At 42.0% G+C, this 24,512-nt stretch overlaps 1 protein-coding gene across 1 annotated transcript in view; it reads left to right on the forward strand.

Moving 5' to 3' along the window:
* Positions 1-24,512, forward strand: part of BTC (betacellulin) — an 86,170-nt gene that overhangs the window by 55,854 nt on the left and 5,804 nt on the right. Inside the window, exons 4-6 of the mRNA XM_085636496.1 lie at positions 9,869-10,015; positions 15,245-15,352; positions 23,839-23,938. Of these exons, the coding sequence (XP_085492622.1) occupies positions 9,869-10,015; positions 15,245-15,352; positions 23,839-23,932 (349 nt within the window). The 3' untranslated portion in view covers positions 23,933-23,938. The remainder of the gene's footprint in view (positions 1-9,868; positions 10,016-15,244; positions 15,353-23,838; positions 23,939-24,512) is intronic.

Below are 24,512 nucleotides of genomic sequence, written 5' to 3' on the forward strand. Positions count from 1 at the left end.
CAATCACATATTGTCCTGTGACAGGCCATTTTTCCTTCTGCCCCCCTATATTTTACAGTGATAGACGAATTGCTGCTGGGTTGGAAGAGGGGTTTCCCCTCAAGGAACTGGAGATTAGAGGACTCTGGCCTTCAGTTGAGGGATGGCTTCACATCAACCTACTGGAGCTGAAGGCCATTCGTCTGGCCCTGAACACATTCATACCATCCATCAACAGGAGGCTGATGCAGGCTCTCATGGACCACACACTGTGATGTAGTACTGCAACAATAAGGGTGAGTGGGGTACTGGGGCTTGTATGCCAGGAGGCGTTGTGCCTTTAGAGGTGGCTATAGCACCAGAGCATCTTTCTGACTGCCAAATACCTGGCATTGTACAGGAATGCCAGATCAGGCACATTGAGTAGACATCTGGCGGATCAGGATCAGATTGCATCCTTAGGTGGCTCAGGGCATGTTCCATGAGTGAGGAGAACCCTGTCTAGAGCTTTTCTCTACCATTGAGAATGATCAGTGTCCGCAATGTGTGTGTTGCAATTACCAAGACTACCCACTCACGGAGACTCATTCTGCCTAGAGTAGAGCTCGGGACCCCTCTATGCCTTCCCATGCTACCTCTCCTGCCCTGAGTTATGAAAAATATCAGAAGTGACTGGCCCCAAGTCATGCTATTTGCATTACATTGGGCCAGGAGAGTGTGATGCTTGAAATTTCAGGGCATGTGCATCTGACTGTTGAGCACGCTGCCTCTTCTGGAGAATCTTTTGTCACAGCAGCAGGACAGGTTGCTGATCCTGGTCCTGCACAATCTGCATCTCCGTGGTTGGAGATGCGGCAATTGACCTTATTTGACATTCCTCCTGAGGCCATTAATGTCACCCTGGCAGTGAGGCCCTAAGCCCTAAAACTCCTTTGCAAACCTAAACCTACCCACCTTTGATTCCTAAAGTCCTTACCATTCCAACGCACATTTGAATGAATGTGTTGTAGAAATATTGTTATATTGGTAATACCTTGTTATAGAATCATTGTAAAGGTGCATTACCCTTCAGACCACCACCCTAAGTGGAGCTCTATTTTGCAAATTGAAAATAATGACCTAAAAAAAATGGTACAACTTTACACTATTTTAGAGTTAAAGCCCCCTCCCACTGTCCTGATGAATACCAGTGATGCAATTATTTTGCTTAATTTCCCTAAGATCTTATGGCTTCTTGGCAGAAGTAGACCCAAACTAGAGTAAAAAGAGGAAATTGTCATCGCCTTGGATGACCCGCATTTGAGAAAGTCACAGAAAAGTCTATTTATTTTTAACTGCAAATGGCATATATCCTATGTGCTTTATCTCCAGTGTGGTTCTCAGGACAGTGCCATACATGAGGAAAGCTCACCCTAGTCTGAATAGAACCCTGAATTGTAAACTAATTTATGACCATGTGTTGCCTGTCTGAAGAGGATATGCTTTGCAATACCTGCCATGTCTCTTACATAGGCTTCATAGGTAATCCTATAATGTGGAATTGTAACTATTAGAGAAGTTAACCTATTAAAATGTGCACGTTTCAAACGTACATCTAGATGTAAGGCTGCTTGTGAAGTGGCTTTCTGAAGTGATGAGATTATAATTGTGTAATAGCCGATTTGGGTTGGGGGACCTTAGACCTTGAGCGGATACTACAAATACCCGTGACTTCTCTGACTAACATAAAGTGCTATCCTGATAAGTCTGTGTTTCTTGAACTAACTGATGACGAGCTACTTTGTTTAGCTGGTCTCTAGGTGCTGGTGGTCATCACAAACCACAGCCCAAGTCAATGTAAAACAACATCACAGCAAAGTTATAACAGGAACAAAGGTTTTTATTATCTTAAGGTTTAAGGGAGGATTATTCCATGTTTTAGCTGCTAGTATAGATCAGCTGGTATTGATAGAAGTCCTCCTACTTTTGAAAGAAGTATAAAAGGATAGTGGCAACAAACAGCTCATTAGCGCCCCTTAAATATCACTTACTCTGTGTGGAGGAAGTGGTATTTGTTAGCGTTTGCAAACCAGGGTCTTTCCCAACTCTAAGTACGTTAAATATTTGGGGGGAGGCCTGGCCAGTCGGGTAACTGCCCAGGCCTGTGGCAGGGAAGGAGTCCTATTTGGACAGAAAGCAGGTGGATAACCTTGGCATCCGGAATCAAAGTGCAGGCGGATTCTACATGGAATTGGAAGCCTTTGTCTCAAACCAGGGCTCAGGGTACCTAGTTGTATACAGAACGGCTACAGCAGGAGTCCATAGCCTCGCATGGTAACGCCATTACAGGACCCTGGGGATGTCAGGGGAAGGTGACTGCCCCAGGGAGCCAGGGTTTAGTCTGTTTACCCAGGCCCATCTCCCATTGGGGGCGGGGGGGATTCCTCATTTGGGTTGGCTCTGGCATGGTTGTGTGTTGGGGTTCCAGATTTCATGCTGGCCCACGCTCCCTCTATCTTAAAGGGGCAGATAAGTTTGCCTTGTGATTTGAAACTTGTTGTGGGGGGGGATCACGAACCTCCAGGTCAATTGGAATAGTCTATTCTATAGGTACCTGAGGGGTGGTCAACCATGACTCCATCAAGAGCTTTTAGAAGATTCTATGTATTAGTTATCCCCACAACTGAAGTGATGTACATATTGCAAGTAATATGCTAGAATACTGTGAAATGTTTTATGTTGTGTTTATGAATATGTAATAAATATAGCCTGAGAATTTTTATATTCTCTAACGCAGGAATGTCGTTCGCTTGTCTGTCTTCCTACGGGGAAGCTGCCAACATTGCAGAGGCAGGGTGATGGGAAGCCTTGGATGGGTAGATTTGACTAGGTCTCTATACAGTCCCCCACTTGTGCAGCTGCAAAGTAAGCATGTGCCAAGTTATTCATACATTTAATTGGTAAGAGTCAGATTTTAAGACCAATGGACTTTCGACTGGGCACCACCGTAAGTTAAATTTACATGCAGAAATGTGCACACACCTCCTCAAGCCTAAGGTCTATCTAATAGCAGCGTTATCTATTGCATTGGATGGCAAGCCTGCATATATTGCATTGCAATGAGGTAGAGGAGAATTTATCACGGCCCACGTGCAGCATTCAATATTTGGAGCAGGCCCGCATCAAGGCTGTGACTGCCCAGCACTTTGCGCATACACATGCAAAACCTTTTTGAAGAGGTTGCCGCCTTTGAGCCTCTATATAGCCTAGTGATTGAGGCTGTGGTTAGGCTGCTCCAAGTAACACTGTGCTACGGTTTAACGGCTACTTCTAACTATGTGGAAAACATCAGACTTTCAGGATGTTGACTTGGGATAGTATTAGAACTCACATATTCCCTATTCTATAGATTCCCCTTAGTGCGTTAAGCACCCACTCCAGACAATTGTCTCTAACCTGCATGTCACCCATACCTTAGCCGTACAGTTTGTGAACGATGAAAGCTTGTCCTAGTCTTCCCTGCTTGATCTGGTCTGTTGAGAATTGAATATTTCACTTGCTACCTTTTGTGACCGTGGATAGGTTGCTTTGCTACTGCCATCCAGTGCCAATTATGTGAGGAAGCAAAACTTGCAACGCTCCTGCCTGGTTTGTATGCATACTCTGATGGCAAAAGCTTGCCCTGCTGCTGTCCTATCTTTATTTGCCCTCTGAAGGAGATAAGCTAGCACTATTTCTGCCTAAAGGGTTCCAATTCAATGAAGTTAGGGTGTTGCCACTGCTGAATAAAGGTGTCTCGAATGGTTATGAAGAAAATGAGGATATATATAGAATGCATTTGCATAGCAAGCCCTATGAACATGGACTTTTCCACAATATTTGATGTGAGGTGCCTGTAGTCCTGAGAAGTTTCTATCCCCAGGGGAGCAGTAATCACGTGCCAAAAGGTGCTGATAGAAAAGAGAAGCCGGGCCTGTTGCCCTATCCTCTATTTTTAATCATGTGGTGGGGAGACACAAGTAACACCATTTTAATATTGGTCTGCAGGTTTAACCAAGGGGAAATGTAAATGTTGGCCTCATAGACATAACCTCACTAAAACTAGGGAACATATAAGTGTGTGACGGTACAGTTCTTGACCGGTAGTACTCTTGGATGATGCTAGTTGTGGAACCCATTGAAGAACCATACCACGCTTGGTAGGTGGGTTTCATCATCTTATATGAGCACATGAATGTATGGTAATTCTTTCAGAGATTTAGCTCTTTAGTCCTGGTGTCTTGTGCTTCCTGTATGTTTAGGTGTGTGTAGGAAGGTGGAATCTGACTATATGGTTGCCCCCACTTTTTTTCCCGGTGTTTGAATGGTTTTTAACTAGTCTGGCTGGGATCCTGCTATCCAGGACCCCCGCCTATCTGCTTACTCCCTTAAACAACTTGGTGTGCATATTAGATGCACTAGTGATTGGATACTGTGGTACCTTATGAGCCCCTAGTATATGGTACCTTAGGTACCTAGGGCATTGGTACTTCACAGGCCTACCAGGGGCTGCAGCATGTATTATGCCACCCCTGGGAAGCATTCTCAATCTGACACCACAGGCCTGCTACTGCAGCCTGTGTGAGGTAGTGTTAGCACTCCTCACTGAGGTATAGGTTCCTATATCTCACCATACACACACACACATAAACCTATCAGTCACCCCTCTTGCAGGCCCTAACAATCCTGAGGGCAGGGTGCTTGGTTTACTATGTGAGGGGGTGCTTCTACCTGAGCAGGACCCCTCTGCAGCTGGCAGAGTCTATTCTCTGCTGCTGTTTGTGGATGCGGTTAAACCATATACTTTTAAGTGCATTATAACCTCGCGGTAAATGCTAACTTTGGAATGACTACATCAAAACATGTCGTGTTTGGTGTCAAACAACTTGGAATCATACCTCCACACCAGTAACTGGTGTGGGAGTATGATCCCACCCTTCTAGAGGGGATGACATGTACCCACTGTACTAAACGGTAGAAATCTTCTAGAGCCCTGGCATCACAAAATGGATGCCACCAGCACAGACACTGGGCTGCCCTCCTGCTGCTGACCAAAACTCGCAGTGGAGGAAGCCCAACAAAGGGTATCCTGTCACAGGGAGGTGTCACCACCTCCCAGACAGGATTTAGTGTATTGGAGCTGGGTGGGTGCACTCTTAGAGTGCTTTGAAGTCCTGCACTGGGGGAGCAGTAGGCTCCTCCGTGCATATGCCAGCTCAAACCGGTTCAGGGGCTACCTGCCCCTGCTCTGGCGCAAAACTGGACAAAGAGAAGTGGGTGTAACCACCCACTACCCTGACCCTCCTAGAGGAGTGGTCATAGAGCTAGTCCCTCCCCTATCTTCACTATAAGATACCAAGCATTGCCAATGCAATGCAGATTAACCCTGGACGACGCTCTACAAAGAAGAATCCTGGCCCTTCGACGTTCACTATCTCTGGGAGACTGAAGAATCTCCCTTGAAGTCAAGGAATGACTCCCCTGCTTGACAGGCACCAGTAACTTTGATCAACGGTTGCAAACTTCACCGCTACCGCCGGAGTCCGAAGTCCCTGTGTCCCCTGAAGTGGATTTCCTGACCTCTCGACGGCCATTTTGAGTCCCCAGTGAAGCTGTGGCATCTGGACCCCACGAGTGACGAGGAACAGCAATACCAGGGACCCGGGCACTGATTCCGAGTGCAAACCCTAAACAATGTTCTACGAACTTGTGCTTTGGACCATCTGTAGTCCAAGTCCCTAGCAGGTCTGGTACCGAAAATCAGCGGCCTACCCCGTACCGAGTGACCATGGGCCCCTGTGGAACTTTTCCTGCAAAGGCGTCTTCGCGGTTGCTTGCCCGTTGGCTAGTGACTCACCCGAAGACTTTATCATCGACTTCAAGGTCTCTCCTGGTTGCTCCAGGCCTGCCCTCACTTACCCTTGCGGGGTAAGTCCATCAGACCTTGCTGGTCTGCATCAACGTCAATCTTCACTCCACACAAGACATGCAGTTGCTAAGGTTTGTTGGTTCCAATCCGGTTACCGACACCGTCATCAGCTGCAGACGTTGTGGGACCCTCCGAATCCAGCTGCTGGTCATCGTCTATCTCTCCTGGACCTCGTGAGCGAAGAGACAAATCACCATCGACGACCTGAAGCGACGCGACATCTGTGGTCATCCATCCTGCTGGCCACCGGTCACTGGCAAGTGACTGAACTCTGTCCCCTCAATTTTCAGGTCCTCTTCAACTTCAATCCATCTTCGGATTCCAGCGGACACCTCTCCAGTCGTCACAAGCAGCAAGTCTTCAGTGATCTCCATTGAAAACAGCATCGCGACCCGACACCAAAAGACACCTATGCACCCGGCTTCCGTGGGTGAGGTAACTCGTGCACTCCGGTGCCCAAGTGTGTGTTGGCACTCGAAATACTTAACCTGTAAGTGGCTTGCTTGTTGACTTCTCCGAAGTGCCCTAAAACTTTAAATTACAACCCGCGACTTGTGCCATTGAAACCAATAGGAAACCCGCGGCTGTGTTTAGACACTGCACGTGTCTCCCGTGGGCTGATTACTTGCCTGCTAACACTGCAGAAGTGAAGCCCCAGCGATTCCCAAGGCCCTAGGCCTTTTCATTTTGAAAGTCGAGTTTGTTAAACCATTTTCTTAGTATATAGTCTGGTACGCCCCTAGGGCTCCAGCCATATTTGTGCTTAATTTTTTGAGAAGTGTTGACATTTGAATGTGTATCTGAGTTCTAATCTCATAAAGAGATTAGTAGAGTGTATCCAAGAATAAATACATATATATTTGATATATATACCTGTGTGGTGTCCTTTTCATTTGGTAAGTCAAGAGATTATAAGGTAAAACAAGCTGCTTTACATTCCTCGGAGACTTAGCCTGAAGACTGCTCTCCACAGCTACCACTAGGATAGCTTTCTTTAAAAGGTTGTCTTAAACCTATCTACCATAAGAGTCGAATTGGACTGGTGCAAGGTGGCCACTATAACTAGTGACCGGCATATGCCAGGCCAACTTCTCACAGTGTGTTCTTGGAGAGTGAACAATAGTACTTTAACTCCTCCCACTACCTCTTTGGTGTATTAGCTACCTGTGTACTACCTATCCTGTTTGTGTGAGTGACTTTTGTGAGGTTATTCTTGACACAGCCACCTGCCCTTTACTTTGGGGAAAGTAGTGCTGCTACTGTCCATGTTGCGCCTTTGTTGCGTTGTATCGGCACAAACCATTTCACTACACAAAAGGCAAAACCATTCCTATTGCCAATGCTCGTTTTAATGCATGACTTGAATGAAAGAGTGAACTCCCACAAAATATGTGAGCAGAGTTTACTTTTCTTTTATCTGTGAAGCAAGCAGACTAAACGACTTTGTAACATTTTACAAATACCTGAAAAGGGCTTCGTCATGTATAACACCTTAAGCCATTTCTGCCATTTTAGCCAAAATCACTTTGCATTCTGGGGATTTGAACCCATAAGGAAAGTATTCAGGCAAAAATGCAAGCCCCACAATGCAATATGCTGCACACTGAAAAGTGATGCATGGTGGATATGTCATAGCCAGGGCCATTGGAAATATGTGATTATGCCACTTAAGTGTTTATTCGCATACATACGAATTTGCTGCACTTGCCACATAATCCATCATCTTCTGCATAATTTGCATATTTTTCCCAAAACATTTTCAAGTGTAAAAGGATCAAAAGTTAATATTTTGTCACGTGGAGGAACCTCGCCTTTCAGCTGCTGATTGCTATATTTAGTGTTAAGCTGAAATGAATTAAATGAAAAATTTGCCCATCCAGTGTTAACATATGTGAAATTAGAAAATAGTGAAGTAATTCCGCTTCAAAATGTGCTGCACTAGGGCTGTATAAATTGCCTTATGCAACATAATTTAGTAAAACCATGCTGCATAATTTTGTCCTCCATTGCAGCAGAATTCCAGTGCCCCTGGTCATAGTGCACTTTACAGACGAGTGAAATGCAAAATAAAATTTAGTTTCTGACTCTCTGCCTTTTTTCTTGAGTTAAACCGCCCAATGGGTGAGATTGCAGAGATAGCCTTTCTGATGCAAATAGGATCATCTCACTGCTAATGAGCTACCATTACCACTCCTGGGGGGGGGGGGGGGGGGGGGGGGGAGGCTTGCTAAAAGGACATTGGTTCCTGGAACTATGCAAGCAGCAGAGACTCCATGAAAGGACCTTCTCTTCAAATGGGGCAGCGCGTGCTGCAGTTGCCACACGAGGGCCGCCAGTGCTGCGGCTCCCAAGTCCTGGATGTCGGTTGGAAGGAGTGCACATATAGTGTACATATTTCAGTTGGACAACTGTTTTATGACTACCACACCAATCTGAGGAAGCGGTGATGTCGGTGTTCCTTACTGCTGGTACTATTGTTCCATATCGATGATCAGTTTCTTGAGATATTTTGGTTGTTCATGGTGCTCTTGACACTGACCACCAGTCCGACCCCTTGTTTTTCCTACCTTCATTGCCCCTTGTTTTTGATTTTTTTTTTTTTTGGGGGGGGAATTTTTCTTTTTTGAACGGTGCGGAGATATTGTAGGGCATGGAATATTGTATGGAGCATAGGCGCTGAAAGTTGGGGTGCTGGTGGTGCTGCGTCTCTCCCAGAAATAATTCATGCTGCAGTTCCGAAGTTGAATGAGTATTAAAGATCCCTTTAAAATGAGTGTTTATCTTGTCACATTTGCTGCGTGTTCAAAGACCATGGTCAAATGGCAGGCTCTGTCTTCTTACAAATTGCCGCTTATTTGGAAACTGGAGTGTACTTTTAGTTTTCGGATTGCAAAGTGAGAGGCTTTTGTTAAAGAGTTCTAGGCGACAATCACAAGCTGGGGTAAAGGAAACGAAAGAAAAGGCTATAGGATGTCCGCTTTTCTAACACAACACTTAAATGTTGGTAAATGGACCTATACACATATTTGACATTATGGCATCAATGAGGAAAGCTGCAGTGTTTTTTGTAATTCTTAAGTGTGATGGAAACTAAGATTAAATAGGATCAGAACCAATCAAGACACTTTACTTGCCGATGCGCAAATGAGAAATCTTCGATAAAATGCTATTTCCACACATTATCCTTTTTGTGCTATTTAATTCTAACAGTAAAGCTGCATGTCTATGCAAATTCAGTGGCCATTTCAATAAAAATTGTGCGGTCTGGTAATGGCAGTCCACTACATCACAAGTGCACCAAAATACACCAGCAGCTACATACCATACCCTTACCGCTCTCCTGCTGAATGGGCATGGCACATTTGCTACACTTGTGTTTTTTCTTTTTGATGCTTGGATTTTTCACAATTCCTTTAACTTCAGTCATATAACATTGATGCCTGCACCCCCACTCTAAACATTGTTTCAGCACCACCGGTATGGAGTGTATCATTTGTGTCTAGGGTGATATGGTTTGCATCTCCATACCAATGTTACATCCTCCTCAACATATTTATGAAGTCTATGGACTGATGGCTCCTCTGCTTGATCAATGTTCCACCACCTGAGCTGTGCAAGAACGACATTTTCAATGGCTGGCCCAACATGTCCTTTTTGCATTAGTAAACCTTTACAAAAGCAGTTTTTAAAACAATTTGTTAAGTCAAATGAAGACTACAAAATGCATGTTGCAAAATTCACCCACCCTGGTGCGTTTTGTGTAATCCACTCGGTCCCGTGTAAAACTTGAAAATATATAGAAGTAAGCATCCTAGTGCTTTAAAACGACACACAATGACTGTCCAAGGGCTTTCATTGACACTTACTTTTAATTTTACTACGTTAAACAGAACACTGGAAAAGTTTCCATTCATTTTTGCATCTTTCCATGTTTTTTTGTAGGTGTCATCATGGTTACGTAGGATCAAGATGTGAGCTGCTGGACCTCTATTACCTGAGAGGAGACCGTGGCCAGCTTGTAGTCATTGGTCTCGTTGCTGCTGTGGTAGCCATCATCATCCTCATAATATGCACATGTGCTTGTTACCAGTAAGTGGTGCTTTTCTGGATGAATGGATGGATGGATGGATGGATAGATGGATAGATGGATAATATTACGGATGAGTAGAATCGTTTTCTGCATGTCTGACTACCATGTTATTTTTCATGTAGTTCATTTGTCTTGTATAGCATGAACAAACTGTCTTGGGGCAGAGCACCAACAAATTGCCTTGGGACAGATTTAATTTACCCTGGGGCAGAACTTATTGGTATACTGTTGGCAGAAAAGATCCGAAATTAATAGTAAAATGAGCGTGCGCAGCATTTCCAACTGCCACCTTACTTACAATGAAGCATCCATAACTAAATGGTGTAGGGAAGTCCACTGGCTTCCAATGGAAAAGCGGTTCCGGTTTAAATCCTTAACAATAGTTGTTAGAGCCATTTGCCAGACTGGGCCTAAACCTATCTCCGATCTTTTTACATTATATGCTCCCCCCAGAGTTTTGAGATTGGTCAGTGCCAAACTTCTAGCGAGTCCCCGGCTCAGGTTGAAGACTTGGAGAGGGCGAGCCTTCTCAGTGCCTGCTGATGAGATCTGGAATCTGCTTCCTCTCTCCTTGAGACAAGCTGAAAATCAAACCATATTTAGAAAGATTTTTAAAACCTGTTTTTTTATCTCGGGCATAATCTGACCGATTCTTTGGTCCCAGTTTACGATATTGTATTTAATTTGCGGTATACAAAATTGCAGATTTTAGTGCAGAGATGCCCATTTGAGGGTGATAGTTGCGCTTTACAAGTCTTAAAATAACATAGCAATACCTCTAGGAAACTACACAAAAGTGTCAGTTGAGCATCAGCTGGAGATGACTGGGTGAGTTTGTTTTCTAAATAAAATTAAAAAAAGATATCCAAGTAAAACCATTAACAGATCGCACAATCTATAGGTCTTCCCCAAAATATACAGGACTATTTTTCTCATATATAGCTACAACACATTCAGTGGAAGTTTTGGCCACACCATCTCAGAGGCATAATGGAAAGTTGCCTAGATGTTCTTTTGTTTGTGTTTTTTGTAACGCACATCCTCACAAATGATACAAACAGTCTCTCCAGCCATTACATCCTCTGCCTTTACATCAACGCTTTATTTTGCCTTTCTTTATATTGGCAGCCTATTTTCAACATTAACGTTGCCTTAACCTTTACAGCTTCTACCTTTTTTTTTATCTTTGTCTCATCACTGATGCTTAACCCTAATCAAACTCCTTATCTATAATAATTATTTAGTTATTTTGGTATTACACACTTTACTCGTCGCATATGGCTACTGCTCTTGTTAAGCTATGGTAAATGTCTGGATATGTGCTTGTAATTATATTTATTATTAAATTAAGCTTTATCATTTTCTGATCACTAACCCTTAAACCCTAACACAATCCATCACCAATAAAATATAGGATCCCTTTCATGAAATAAATTAATGAATATTTAACCAGAACTCTAGTGCTAATCCTAACGCTAAACGCCGTGTCTATAATGTGCTTAAACATTTTTTTATTAAATTGATTTGAAAAGGGTGCCCTGACTCAAATAATTCTAATGAACTCCCTCATCATTACCAATATATATTTGTACATTTTAATGTAATATCAAATGAATTTGTTACATGATGAAATGTTTATAAACTATGTTAAACTAATGCCAAATCTTACAACCACCCTAACCCATGGCAAATAATTAGTTGACCTCCTTTTGATAGCTGTTTTGACTTATTTATAATTAAAGGTATATTTAATTCTGATATTTAGACCATTGATAAAGTAGTGGTGTGCAGTGTAATGGCAAACAAGGTAATCTTCATTAGAGGTAATACAACCGTGAGTATGGTATTCCTCTGGAAATAGTATGGCCATTACGTTTACCTTACTTCAAGCTCCCCTTCGATGCACTTTAGTATTTTGTTCTGATTGTAACCATTTCTTTCCGCTTTGCGCGAAAGGCAGGTTACTTGATCTATATATAATCAACCCTCCAGTACATTTATCCACGGATGCACAGCTTTAATTAAACTTTTGGGCGTGGATTCTTAAATTGAGATGTAACATTGACTTCATACCCTGCAGACTCCTGCACCGTAGGCCATGCCCCTGTACTCTGGCAACATAGCTTTATAGCCCTTGAGAAAAGACTGGTGTGTGTAACAGAGAACCCTAGGTAACACGCTATGTTAGTTTGTAGTATAGCACTTCCTCCTCCTGTAGACTTTTTTAAATACTCAGGAAGTGCTTCTACTACCCAAAGCAGTTTCAGATCTGTATGCTGATAGCAGAAGAAGTCATGAGAGTGAAGGAAAAGCTAAAGTTGGGGATGATAACAGAGCCATAGGCAACTGAAGATGAGTGGTTTATGGGGTCAGAGATACTTAGAAAGGATAGAAACAAAACATGTGAAACCTTAATAATTAGGATTAGAGAAGAGATTCATTTTAAAGAGGATTTATTAAGTATAACCGCGGACACAGTGTGACTGTGTATACTCTGGCCTCAAGTTACAAAGCTCCACCCACTGACCCTCTTGCCCTATAAAAAATGAACGCCCTTTGCAAATTGCTTTCCTGCTCCCAATTTCTGTCTGAGCAAGAGGCATTGTGTCCTTTGCAGAGCATGCACCCATGAATTGCAGGATGTGAAATGACCGATCTCTACTCCCAACATTTCTAGAAGGGCTGTGTGGTATGGGAGCAGTGGTCTTTTTTGATCAGCTCAAGAAAAAGGGCCACAGGGTCAAAGTACTCTCAAGCACCCCCTTTTACAAATGTCTCCACGGTAGATCACTAGCAGTTCATGGTCCCAGGGTTCAAGTCCAGTGGTTAGAGTCATGCTTTTGAAAGTCTTTGTATTTTGATACTGATTGGGCTTAAGCCAGAAACTTGGCTTTGTTCTGATATCTCAAGATTCTTGCCCCTTATAAAATGTACTGATCTTTCTTCAACAATCTTGAATCATTTGCAACGCTCTAGATTTCAAAACAACATTGCATGTTATAGGCATCCATATAATCGTGGGGTTTTGTCCCATTGTTTAAAATCTGCTTATTTTCATATCTTGAGAATGACTATCCACTTTGACCTGCTTTGTTCTGTATTTTGTTTGCTGTATATATTTTTATTGTGTTATTTTAGAGCTATATAAAAGCAATTTATTTTAAGTAATCTAATTGGGTATTCATTTACTGAATGTTTCTGTGTTATACTGAACTTCGCTACACTCTCACTGCTTCCTATAGGCTTTGACCTTATTTGACCACCAATACCCATTGTGACTCGGGAACCTAGGGGTGCTTTTTCCCCAGATTTGATGGGTTTGAAAGTCTAGAGCATTTTTCCTTGGGGGCACACAATTATGAGGTGCTAGTTTTAGAAGCCTTACTGGTCTTTAGCAGAAAAATACCATTGCATACATCCACCAAAATGCCCCTCCTTCACAGTGAGTGACAGGCAGATAGATTGAGTCCGTTAGGAAATGGTGTAATTTCAACACACCTCTCTCAATTCCCTAATCCTGCTAAGCATCCGTCCACTGATAAAAACACTACATTTTCCTTAAACGTCAAAGCCCCAGCTTCAGTTTTCATCAAGTGGAATATCGTTCTTTGCCCTTCACAGCCGCTGCTCAGCAAGATTCCTGAAGTAATACTTGGGGCCAAATTGCGAGGTCTCCAGATTTGGGCACATTAAGTCTAACCTCTAGAGTTTGCCATGGGATTCCCATAAGAAATGATGAATTGCCAACTTATTTATTCCAGGTTCGAATTCCCCCCCCCCCCCCCCCCCCCCCCCCCTCAATTCATAGATAAGCTGTGTGAATGCAAACAGAATCACTGTTTTCCATAGGTCTGGTAATGAAGTTGTGGCTTATAATGAGGGCCTTGGAGACCACGCCGACTCCTAATTTATATTGTCATAACTTTTTTGGGTAATGATGTGCCCCTCTATTGTAAGGCTAACACCACTTTTCAACTATACATAATTTCACTTGTAAGCAATTAAAAGGGGAGTTGATCAAACAGTTTCACACACACATGAACTATACGATCTGGCTTTACCCCTGGGGGAGGGATGAAATATAACCTAGTTATAAGACTTCCAGACCGCCGCAGACAAACTCGCAATATCTGAAGAACGAGAGTGCAGGTTGGTGGTGCGTAAGTGTAGATGGAAAACCAGGCATTCATCGGATCCAACATTTCCATAGGCATATTGCTTTTTCTTCTAATGCATAGTGGATACAATTCATTGTGTAGATTTTGCTGAAACAATACACAGTAGTATTTTACCTCAGAAATAGTCCTCAGCAATACCCAGTTATTTCGATAGTTTGCCCGAAAACTATGGTAAAAATCATATCCGAAAATTTGTTTTAATACCAGAGTTTTCCCCTCTGAGTTTTTGATTTCCATATTTGCTGGCTGATCCCAGGGCCAAATACCACAGATACCCACAGCCCAAATGCTGCCTTCTCAAACTGATTCTTAGGTACATTTAAAAAATAAATGCAGTCATTCGCCTCCAATTTTTAATTTTATTGCATCTTTCCTCACCAAGTGATGCATAGTCGGTACACAATGAAAAAACATTGTAATCCATGACTCAATTGTTGGCTAAGTGTAATGTGTGCTTTGAATAAACTATAAAGACTATAATTTCTGTAGCTGAAACCAGACTGGCAGGCATAATTATTTGTTATTTTTGAGAATTGGCTTTCTTTGCCAAAAGGTTAAAGGTGATAACAATGTTGCTCATTTCTCTTGTTTCCTCTAATTGTATTTCAAACTTATTTAAAAAAAAGTTTTTTTAATGATGATTGGATTTATAGTTTTTATTTCAATGATTACTTTATTTGGGAAATCACACAGCAATCTACCCACATCACGCCTTGATGACTTCAGAAAATTGTTATCGTTTCAGCAATTTATAGCTTTCTGGGATTTCCCTTTGGTTTCATGACTGTTTATCCCGAAATTGGAAATTGCTATGAAACACAAAAAAAAAATATGGCATACCTTTCTGATCTAGCTTTGATATATAAATACTGATAAATAAATACAGCATGGCAAGTAGCCTTATTGGATAGTGTTGTGGTGTTTAAAATGCCCTTGATTGCATCTGGTTGTTCCAAATCTTCCATGCAGCATTTAAATTGTTTCAGAATGAACACAAATTTGTTTTACGAGAAAATATCACATAGCAATGATATACCTTTCTCTTTAAAGTCATTGTAGGAGGCGGCGGAAAGAAAAAAAGAAAGAGGAGGGCGTTAAAACCTTAAACAGAGATGATGGTAATGCTGAGGATAATGTCGAGGGTCCAGTGGCACCGAGGCAAGTTCAAGTATTTGAGTTCACAGTAAAATATCACACTCTTTGTTAGGAGTAAAAGAGACCAATAAATTGCATTCACTTGCATGTATGTATGTTTTGTGTGTTTGTTTTGTGTGCATAGCAGTAAGCTACCAGCGGAGTGCTCTACAGGATGAACGTTTTTTTTAGTGAAGATATTTATGATTTCAAGAGAGTCAGAAAGTGGAGGTTTTATGTGCCTCCCATCAGACCAGTGATGCGTCTGATTGAGGTACCTCTCTGTACTGTTATTATGATTGTACTAGATCTTTCCTGTGGTAAGAAATACACTTTGAAATTACTTTTATTCTGTATGGAACAGGGTAGGATTCTCCACCAAATCCAGTTCACTGTGCAGCATTGCTTTGCACTACCAGTGCCAATTTTATTTGAGCTCCATCTTGTTTTATTTATTGTATTCCTAGACCCTGGCACTATCCACAGGGGCAGCAGGGTGCTAACCTGCCAAATTATACTACCTGGTTCAATTTACACCCCGCCCCATTGTCCTCTATTCATGAATTCACAGAGTCTTTGATCAGAAATAACTGACTGCAGTTTATTGATTCCAATCTAACCCAAAAATCGCTTGAAAAGACCATAAATGTAATTTGAGCGTACAGCCGTGCATCCCTTCCAAGAACCATAAAGGCCATAAATCACAGTTAAGCATTGTGATTCATTGTCACTGCTCACGGATGGGGCTTCAGTTGTCACTCAACATTTGATTACGCACGGGATGTGAAGCGCCTATGGGTTGAGTGCAGTAGCTTGTAGGCTTGCATTGCTACCGATGTTTGACCTCCTTTGCCGTTCTGTCCATGATTTCCCTAGCGTCAAACATCCCAAGGCTCACAGGCAACCATGTCCATCCTTAGGCCTTCCAGTCACCTGAGAGTGTTCTAAATTTGTGACCAATTTAAGATCCATGTTTTAAATTTGTGACCAATTTAGGTCCCTTGGTGATATGATCCCTTGATGGTGAAAAAAGAGTTTGAGTCAAGTAAATGGGGCTTCCTACTAGGGGTCCTGTGGGAAATGGCTTCAGGGTGGAGTGGATCTTCCTTTTCTCTGCTTTACTATACACGTATTGTGATGGTGAATGGAGTTTTGTCTAGTAGCTTTCAATTGGATAATGGTATTAGGCAGGACTGATCTTTTACCCAAAGCTATTTGCCTTGGCATACACCCTTCTAAACTCCGTTTTCTTAGGGAGTGGATTTTCCGATGTGTTTAATGTTGACCCGCACGCTCTAAAGGCTATCCTAGAAGTAGGGGCACTGGGGTAATATCCCTTGTTCCTGATGGGTAAGGCAGATGGTGTCTCTGCCACAATTTCTGGATGTCCTATGAAGCAACTTGTGCTGAGTTCTGGACTCTTATTTAAGGAAATCGATATGGTATTTTGTTATTCTGGGGTTGCATTGATTATTATGAAAATATTTCATCAAACCATTGTTGACTAATTGTTTTTCTTTATGAACGGCTCTCACTAGTAATTTTTGTTTCTTTGTTTGTTTTTTGTTTTGTGGCTTTTAAGGAGAGGTGAGGGGACTTTAAGGTTCCCTCCCTTAACCTCTGTGTTTTTTAGTTTTCTTTTCTTTCCAAGACCCACTTCCTTGCCTTTTATACCCCTTATACTCTACCTCACACTTTAATCCAGTTTTAAACAATCCCTTACTCCCTTTTCCACTTTACTCCCTTTTTATGTACCCATTTTGCTCTGTTTTTCTTTATAAACCCTTTTTTTCCTCTCACACTTTATTTCTGTTTTCAAGTATCTTATTCCCATTTTTTTTTCTTTCTTTTTTTTTCTTTTACAAACTCCTTACAGCCAATTTACTTCTTGTTTGAAACCTCTACTCCATCTTAAGCTTTACTACTATTCCACTTATTATCCCCTCCCTCTTCACTTTTTGTTTATAGATCTCTTCCACTTGTGCTTTACTCCCTTTTATACAAACCCCTTACACTCATTCCTGCTTTTGTTCTTTTTTCCAAACCTCTTAATCCCACCTTACTCACATTTTATTTTTACTAACCCTTTATTACCCCTCCCTTTTATCTCCTTTTTACAGCCCCTTCCTCCCACTCATATTACTGACCAGACATACTTGTCGTGGTATTCCCCAGACGTTTTGCCTTGACTCGCTTGCTGTGCTGGAATTGTTTTGTTGACATTAGGACTCTGTGCACTTTACCCCTGCTAACCAGCACTAAAATACTTCTGCTCTCTGCTACAGACATGGTAAAATTGTATTACACCCAGTTGGCACATTTAATTTACTTGTAATTGCCTAGTAAATTGTACTACATGTACCCAGGGCCTGTAGATTAAATGCTACAAGAGGGCAGCAGCGCTCATTGTGCCACCTATTAAAGCAGCATTGTAAAATATGACTCGGGCCTGCCACTGCAGCCTGTAATGTAGTTTTGAACTATTTCAACTGGTGAAATAAACCTTTCGCCAGGCGTAAACCTTCCTTTATAATTCTTATAAGGCCCCCTATAATCGGCCCTAAAAACTCCAGGGCAGGGTGCATTGTATTTAACAAGTAGGACATCTGTACTTAACTTTTACATGTCCTGGCAGTGAAGATCTCCATTTATCTCTGTTGCAAGAGATATCTCTCCCATTGACTAACACTGGGCTACCTCAACACATTTAATAGGTGTTAACATCAGATTGGGAGAAGATAGCTACATACTGTTCACACACAAATGAATTGTAATTTAAAATCCTCCTTAATGATAAAGGTGGATTTTAAGTTGCAATTCTGAAAATGACACTTGTAGAAAATTGGCATTTTTTTGTCCCAACCGTGTGTGCCTTTCTGCCAGTGTCCTTGGTCACTTGACTGGGTATGGCTCTGCGTTTGGGGATTTGTGTTGCTTTTAGACAGTAGGACAAAGGGGGCTTAGGTGTGGACAGGATGGGCCATCCCGACAGGATGGCTGGGGAGGGGCTTTACCTAGCCCCACTTATACTTCAAAGGGATGTACCTACAGCACATACAAAGAATGAGACACCTGGCCTGGCCTGCCTTTTGTCACACCTGACAGTTTGGACCTTGACCAGGGAAAGGAGAGGTATTTTCTTGAACCAGTTTTTGGGGCAGGACAGGGAGTCCTCACACACAGGGGCAAGCACCATGTATTATTATAGGACCTCCAAAGTCAGAACACTCCTGACCCTGTGGAAAATTCGGAAAAAGGACTGCCCTGCTGCCAGAAAGACAGCCCTGCTGCTTGAAGGACTGCATGTTTACTAATGAAGAAAGATTGGACCTGCTTGCCTTGATGTCATGCTGCCCAGAAAGAGTGCAAGGGTCAGTTTGCTGACCTCCTGTGTGAGCTACATGGACCTAACAAGCTTCCAGAGTCCTCCCTGCAACTTCCCATCCGGCCGTGTGCAAATGGCCCTGCCTGAGCCCTGCTGCTGGCCTCCACTGGAGTGAGTCCTGGTCCCCAGAGGTGACCCCATGTCCTGGACCACTGGTTGGCATCACTGAGAGCATCTCCACTTGCATGAAAAAGGTAACAATCCTGAAGTTTGGGCCACTTGCGTATGGACAGTTGGTGCCAACACTCTGCCACCCGCGATGACCCCCCAATTCAAAACTTTGGCGAGACCTGCTCTTTGCTCCGACAGGGACCATCTGTGACGATTAACCAACGTGAGGCTCCAGTGACAACCAGCTCTTCAATATGACGCAGTGACCTTCCATAACACTCAACCTTCTCTTCACGCCAACAGCCTCCCCTCAGCCCCCTCCAACGTGCGAAGAAACTCTTTGCACCAGGACTTGAGAAGGTCACTCTTCAGAGAGACTAACCTTGTCCCTGTGCCCAGCTTGTACTCCACATGGTTGGCCTGAACGTCCGTTTTCCCCCCCGGTCCAGTGCTATAAAAAAATATTTGAAATTCAATATCTCCAGGTCTACCGATTGTATTTCTGCCATTCTTGTATCACTTTATTTATTTAAATTTACTCTATTTTTCTAAATTGTTTTGGGATTTTATTACGTTTTCACTTTATTTCTGTTTGATGTATAAATACTTTACACATTGCCTCTAAGTTAAGTATGGCTGCTTTTGTGCCAAGCTACCAGAGTGTTAAACACAGTTTAATTTAGTGGCTTTTGTGGTTCTTCATGACGAGGATTGTGGTTGTTGCCTTAGCGGGATGTCCACCCCCCCTCAAGCAATAACCTAATTTCTTATACTTCCCCCTCCTGCTTTTTTAAAAACACCTTATTCAAAACTCCTTACTTGCACTTAAGCTTTACTCCAATCTTTTAAACCCCCCCATTTTTTTTTTTAGAAACCCCTTATTCCCTCTTATGCTTTACTCCTTTTTCAAACACCCTTTCTACCTCTCACACTTTTGTTTTTACAGTTGTATTGGATTTTGATAAAAATCAAACCAGAAGAAAATGGTTCTTACACATTTATTTCTTACTGTTGTTGACACATTTCTCTTTAAGAATGTTTCACAAGGTTGAGAAAAATCCGCTGAAAGGCTTTCTAAAAGAAACTTTTGTTTCTTCATGTTTGATTTTATTTTTATGACTTTTAAGTGGTAGAGGTTCCCCCTATAGCCAATTTTTCTTTTTTTCCCCTTCAAACCCTATCCTTGCTTTTGATGCTGCTAGCGATACTCTCCCTTACATTTTACTCAAATTTTTTGCAAACTCTTTCCTCTTATCCAACTTTCCTTCAATTTTTTTTTTTTGAAACCCCTATATTCCTACTAATTTGCCCTTTTACATATCCCTTAATTTCCTCCCTTCCTCAATTTTCACAACCCACTACCAGTCTGTTCTACTTTATTTCCGTTTTTCATACCCTTTTCTCCACCTCTTGCTTCACTTTGATTTTTTACAAACCCTTTACTCCCATTCGAAGTTTACTCTTTTGCATACCCATTTAGTCCCTTCCCACTTTACTCCCCTATTTTTTATTTTTTTTTACAATCCCTTAATTTCCTCTTCCACTGTACTCCCTTTTGTAACGAATCCCATCCTGTATACCCATGTCTTTTTCCCTTCTTACCTCTGTATCATGCATCCTTTAAAATATTTTGTGGGTTTTCCTTTTCCCTAAAATGACGTTTTGTCAGCCTGTTTTTCCGAATAAGTAAAAATGACGGCTTCCCATTCTGGGGGCATTGCTTTACCTTATGTTCTGTCTTACTTGTCAGGATGCTTCATTGTTATTAACGGCTGAACCTGCTTCCCTAATCTGTTTAATTCGGAGAGGCCAACTACGAGAGGCGGCACACAACATATCCCTTAGAGTGGTAGAAGTATCCTTTCTTTTACGTGTGCTTCATTTACAGTGGCATTTGTACAACTTACTATTCACAAGCTTTAGGGTCCCAGTTAAAGGGCAGTCGACTCCCCAGGTAGGTTCCTCAAGCAGAATTTTTGCAAATTAGCCTCAAACTGCAAGTTGATCAAAGGGTACATGAAAAATATGATCCTCAACTGAAGTAATTCATACATCAGATGAGATGGATAATTTTCCATTATCTTTAATTGGTCAGTCTCATCATTAAATTTATATGTTTTCTTGGCAATCAAATTGTATGGCAAGCATTTTTTTCCAAGAATTTGGACTTCTAGTATAAGTAACTTTGTATTGGCTATTAAAAACGTCAACAGGTTTAGAAAGTTAAAGTATGCCACTAGTTTGGTCAGATGAACCCTCCAACTTCAAACGGTTTTATTGGGCTATGCTTGAATGTTGCGTGATGAAGCTGATATGGGGAGAAATAGGTCCGTCTTTTCTCTTGTCATTACTTTTGAGCAAAAGGGAGAAATAGTGCCCATATGGTGTTCTGGAGGCATTGTGTTACATCGTGTTCAGGCTTTTCTCTCCATTACCAATAATGAAAAATTCTAAACTTAAAACTCTTTGGACATTCATTGGGACCTGGCTAGTTATTCAAAACTGAATTGGTGTCCTTTGAATTACTGTAAATTCTCCCTCGTGGTACAACTGGTATCTTGGCTGTATTTAGGTTTCCGGAACAAATTTTTGAGTTGTCGAGAGTGGTTTGGTTTTCCTAGTTGGTTGGCTGCAGTGTGATTATAATATTTTGAGGGGCTGCATGTTGAATTTACACTCCCAGAAGCACTTTTTCTGTATATTCAATGAATATTACGCTCTAGGCTGGGGGGGGAGGGCCTTTAGCGTGGTTGGTGCTCGGCTGTGGAATGAGTTACCACAGAAGATCAGACAGATCGACTCTCTATCTGATTTCAGAAAGAGCCTCAAAACATGGCTCTTCCCAAAAGCCTGATCCTCTCTGTCCTTCCTTTGATCCCTCATCTTGATGGCTGTGTGTTCCTTTACTTGAGCGCCAGGATACCCGTGGGGTGACAGCAGCGCTATATAAGAACCAGTACAATACAGTACAATACAATGATGGAATGTTGTTATTCAATCCAACGTTCTGGGAGATCTATTAGTCAGCCGGACCTTTGGCCATACAGAGCAAAGTATGCGCACAGATGGCAACCTTTCTGGTCGTCTCCACCAGACCCCTTGGCACCAGAAATTGTGGCTTTGGCCTGTGCACACGTCTCATCACCCAGAGCCTACTACACGTGATCTGGTCACTAACTCGATCTAAGGCCTTCCATTCAAACTCATTTTAAGTTTTTTTATGTTTTGTTCTAGTACCTTTTTTTAAGGGGGCTGCAAACAGTATCCAAACTCATTTGTGACCCGTTTTATGGTCCTCCTCAAACTTGCTTTACACATGTAAAATTTTTCGCACACCTTTCTGTGAAGTCTACATATCACCCCGTTTGGAAGAGCTTTGCCCTTCTTACCCCCACTTATCTAAGATGTTTTTCCTCTACAAGTTCTTGAACCACTGATGTTGTGTAATGGCAGCTGGATCAACGTTTTGAATTGGACTTTGGCAATTCTAGAAATGCATGCCAGTCAGCTTTGCTTTCGAATTAAAAAACTGTTCTCGAATCGAACTTTACAAATGTATAAAAGAATAGCAGTTTGAAGTACGTCCAACACCATTGATAACAAATTCTAAACTTCTTGACGGATTCATAGCGAACTTCGAAAAGGCTTGTTTGGAGTAAAATTCTACCATCATGTCATGATTTTTTTTGCTGTAACAAAGTGAAAAAAGCATATTGAACTTTAAAATAGGAAATGTTAACTTAAGGGCATTCCAAATTCTATTTCGCCCCAACCGATCAGTTCAAAATTTCTATAGAAGAACATGAACTAGACACGTCATGCGTCTGCTAAAGTTTGTGCAGATTTGTAAAATGGTGCAAAGTTATTAGCAAATCAAAAATGTCATTTTCTTTAAATATATCATTCAACAAATCTGTAAACATTAGAAAGCATGCTATTGCCCAACGAGTGTATGTCAAACGAAGAATTTAAATTTAATTTGCAGTGGTAGGCATTTGTCATTGAACCCTTTAGCCCCAATGGCAATTCTACAGGAATTATCAGTAAAACAATGGATCCCATGGTGGAGCTGTTGTAAAGGCTGCTTTTTTTGGCCAAGTCCACTCCAGCAAAGTCTTCGATTACTTAAGAATTTCACTGTCCTATTGTTGTCATGCTTGTAGATCTAAGCTGGTCATATCAACAGTAGTTATGTTGTGTTAGCAGATATAAGAATAACCGCTTCTTTAGAAAGCCGCCAATGTTGCTGCATACTATTTTTTGCTTATGAACACTGTAAATCTGTCTCGGGGCTAACCATTGACACAGCCTAGCTTTTTGACAAACTTGCTAAGTGTTTTAAGAAACTGCTCCTTACAAAGAAGTGTCTCACTGATTTCTCCGAAGATGTCAGACTAGGCCTGAAGAGCTCACGTGTGCCTTCTGGAAACCTTAGTACTGCAAAGGAGTCTTCTCTCTGAGCTCTGGTGCCAGGGTTTGTCGCGAGAATGAAGGGACACATTGCTGGTTAGGTGCAAGGAATGATCTGTCTTTGCCCAGTGGGCTGTTCCCTTCATCCGCCCTATAGTCAGTGCTTTTTACTGCACCAGAGATCTCCTATGTATGAAAAAACATTTAGTTTCTGTGAAATTTGCTCATATAGGCAGTTTAGTTGTCAGTCTCCTACATGGCTGAACTAGACCCACTGGTGCGCACACTGACCACAAATGAAATACTTTGATGGGGCTGGTAAAAAAAAAAAAAAGCTAATTTCCACTGTCCGCTGCGTAGTGTTATGCAAGGACAATCGAGAGTGCTTTCGCTCCCAGCTTGTAATCTATAACAGACCATTACGTTTTCCTAGAAAAAAGGTTTTGACTTGGGAGGCGTGCTGATAGCAAAAGTAGAAAAAGCCTAAATCCGCTGGAGCATTTCTGCCATTACAGCTTTTTGTTTATGAAGGAGTGGTTTAATCTTGGTGGTAATTTGGCTATCCACTGCAATTGTAGTAAACTATGTTTGGACTTTTTTTCAGCGTATCAATGGTTGATGAAGCTAATCAGACTGTCTTATTACATAATGAGACAAGAAACCTTACTGCAAGGGGTCAGGAACATTTGGTGGATTAGAAAAAGGTAAGTCCTTGTATGTATTTGGTGGCGGTTATGTGTTTGTAACATGTACAGCTGCAAGATGTCTCACTCTGTTTAGCATTTGCTGCTGAAATCTGGCTGTAACTCTGCACTCCATTCTGAAAGGTTGATTAACCTGAGTGTCAATAAATAGGATGATTTATAGCACGTAGACATGTGAAAAACATGCATTTTAAATATATAAAGTTATTATTTAATTGTTCAGATTGTGATAGAGCTAATGCAGCAGCTGGGTTTGTACTGCACAGGGAACAATGAGGAAAGACAGGACAGAAAAGTACATTTTGAAAGTGTGTAGGACTTACAGGAGGTACCATGAGGGCTTCTTGGCCCCCAAGGAGGTCCCTCTGGAGCCAAGGGGACGTCATCCCCCAACTAGGAGTGTGCCAGGAGGCACGATTGCAAAGTGGTAGAGAAAGGGGGCATGCCTCTCACAACTTCTCAGCAATCCAGCTGTGTGGAACTTACTGGAGGTAACAAGAGGGGTAGTTGGACCCCACGGATGTTCTTGGGGGCCATACAACAGGATAGCTGAGAGGTTGTCAGAGGCATGCCC

The sequence above is a fragment of the Triturus cristatus genome, chromosome 2_1, assembly GCF_964204655.1.
Source record: "Triturus cristatus chromosome 2_1, aTriCri1.1, whole genome shotgun sequence".
In the NCBI taxonomy this organism is placed as follows: domain Eukaryota; kingdom Metazoa; phylum Chordata; class Amphibia; order Caudata; family Salamandridae; genus Triturus; species Triturus cristatus.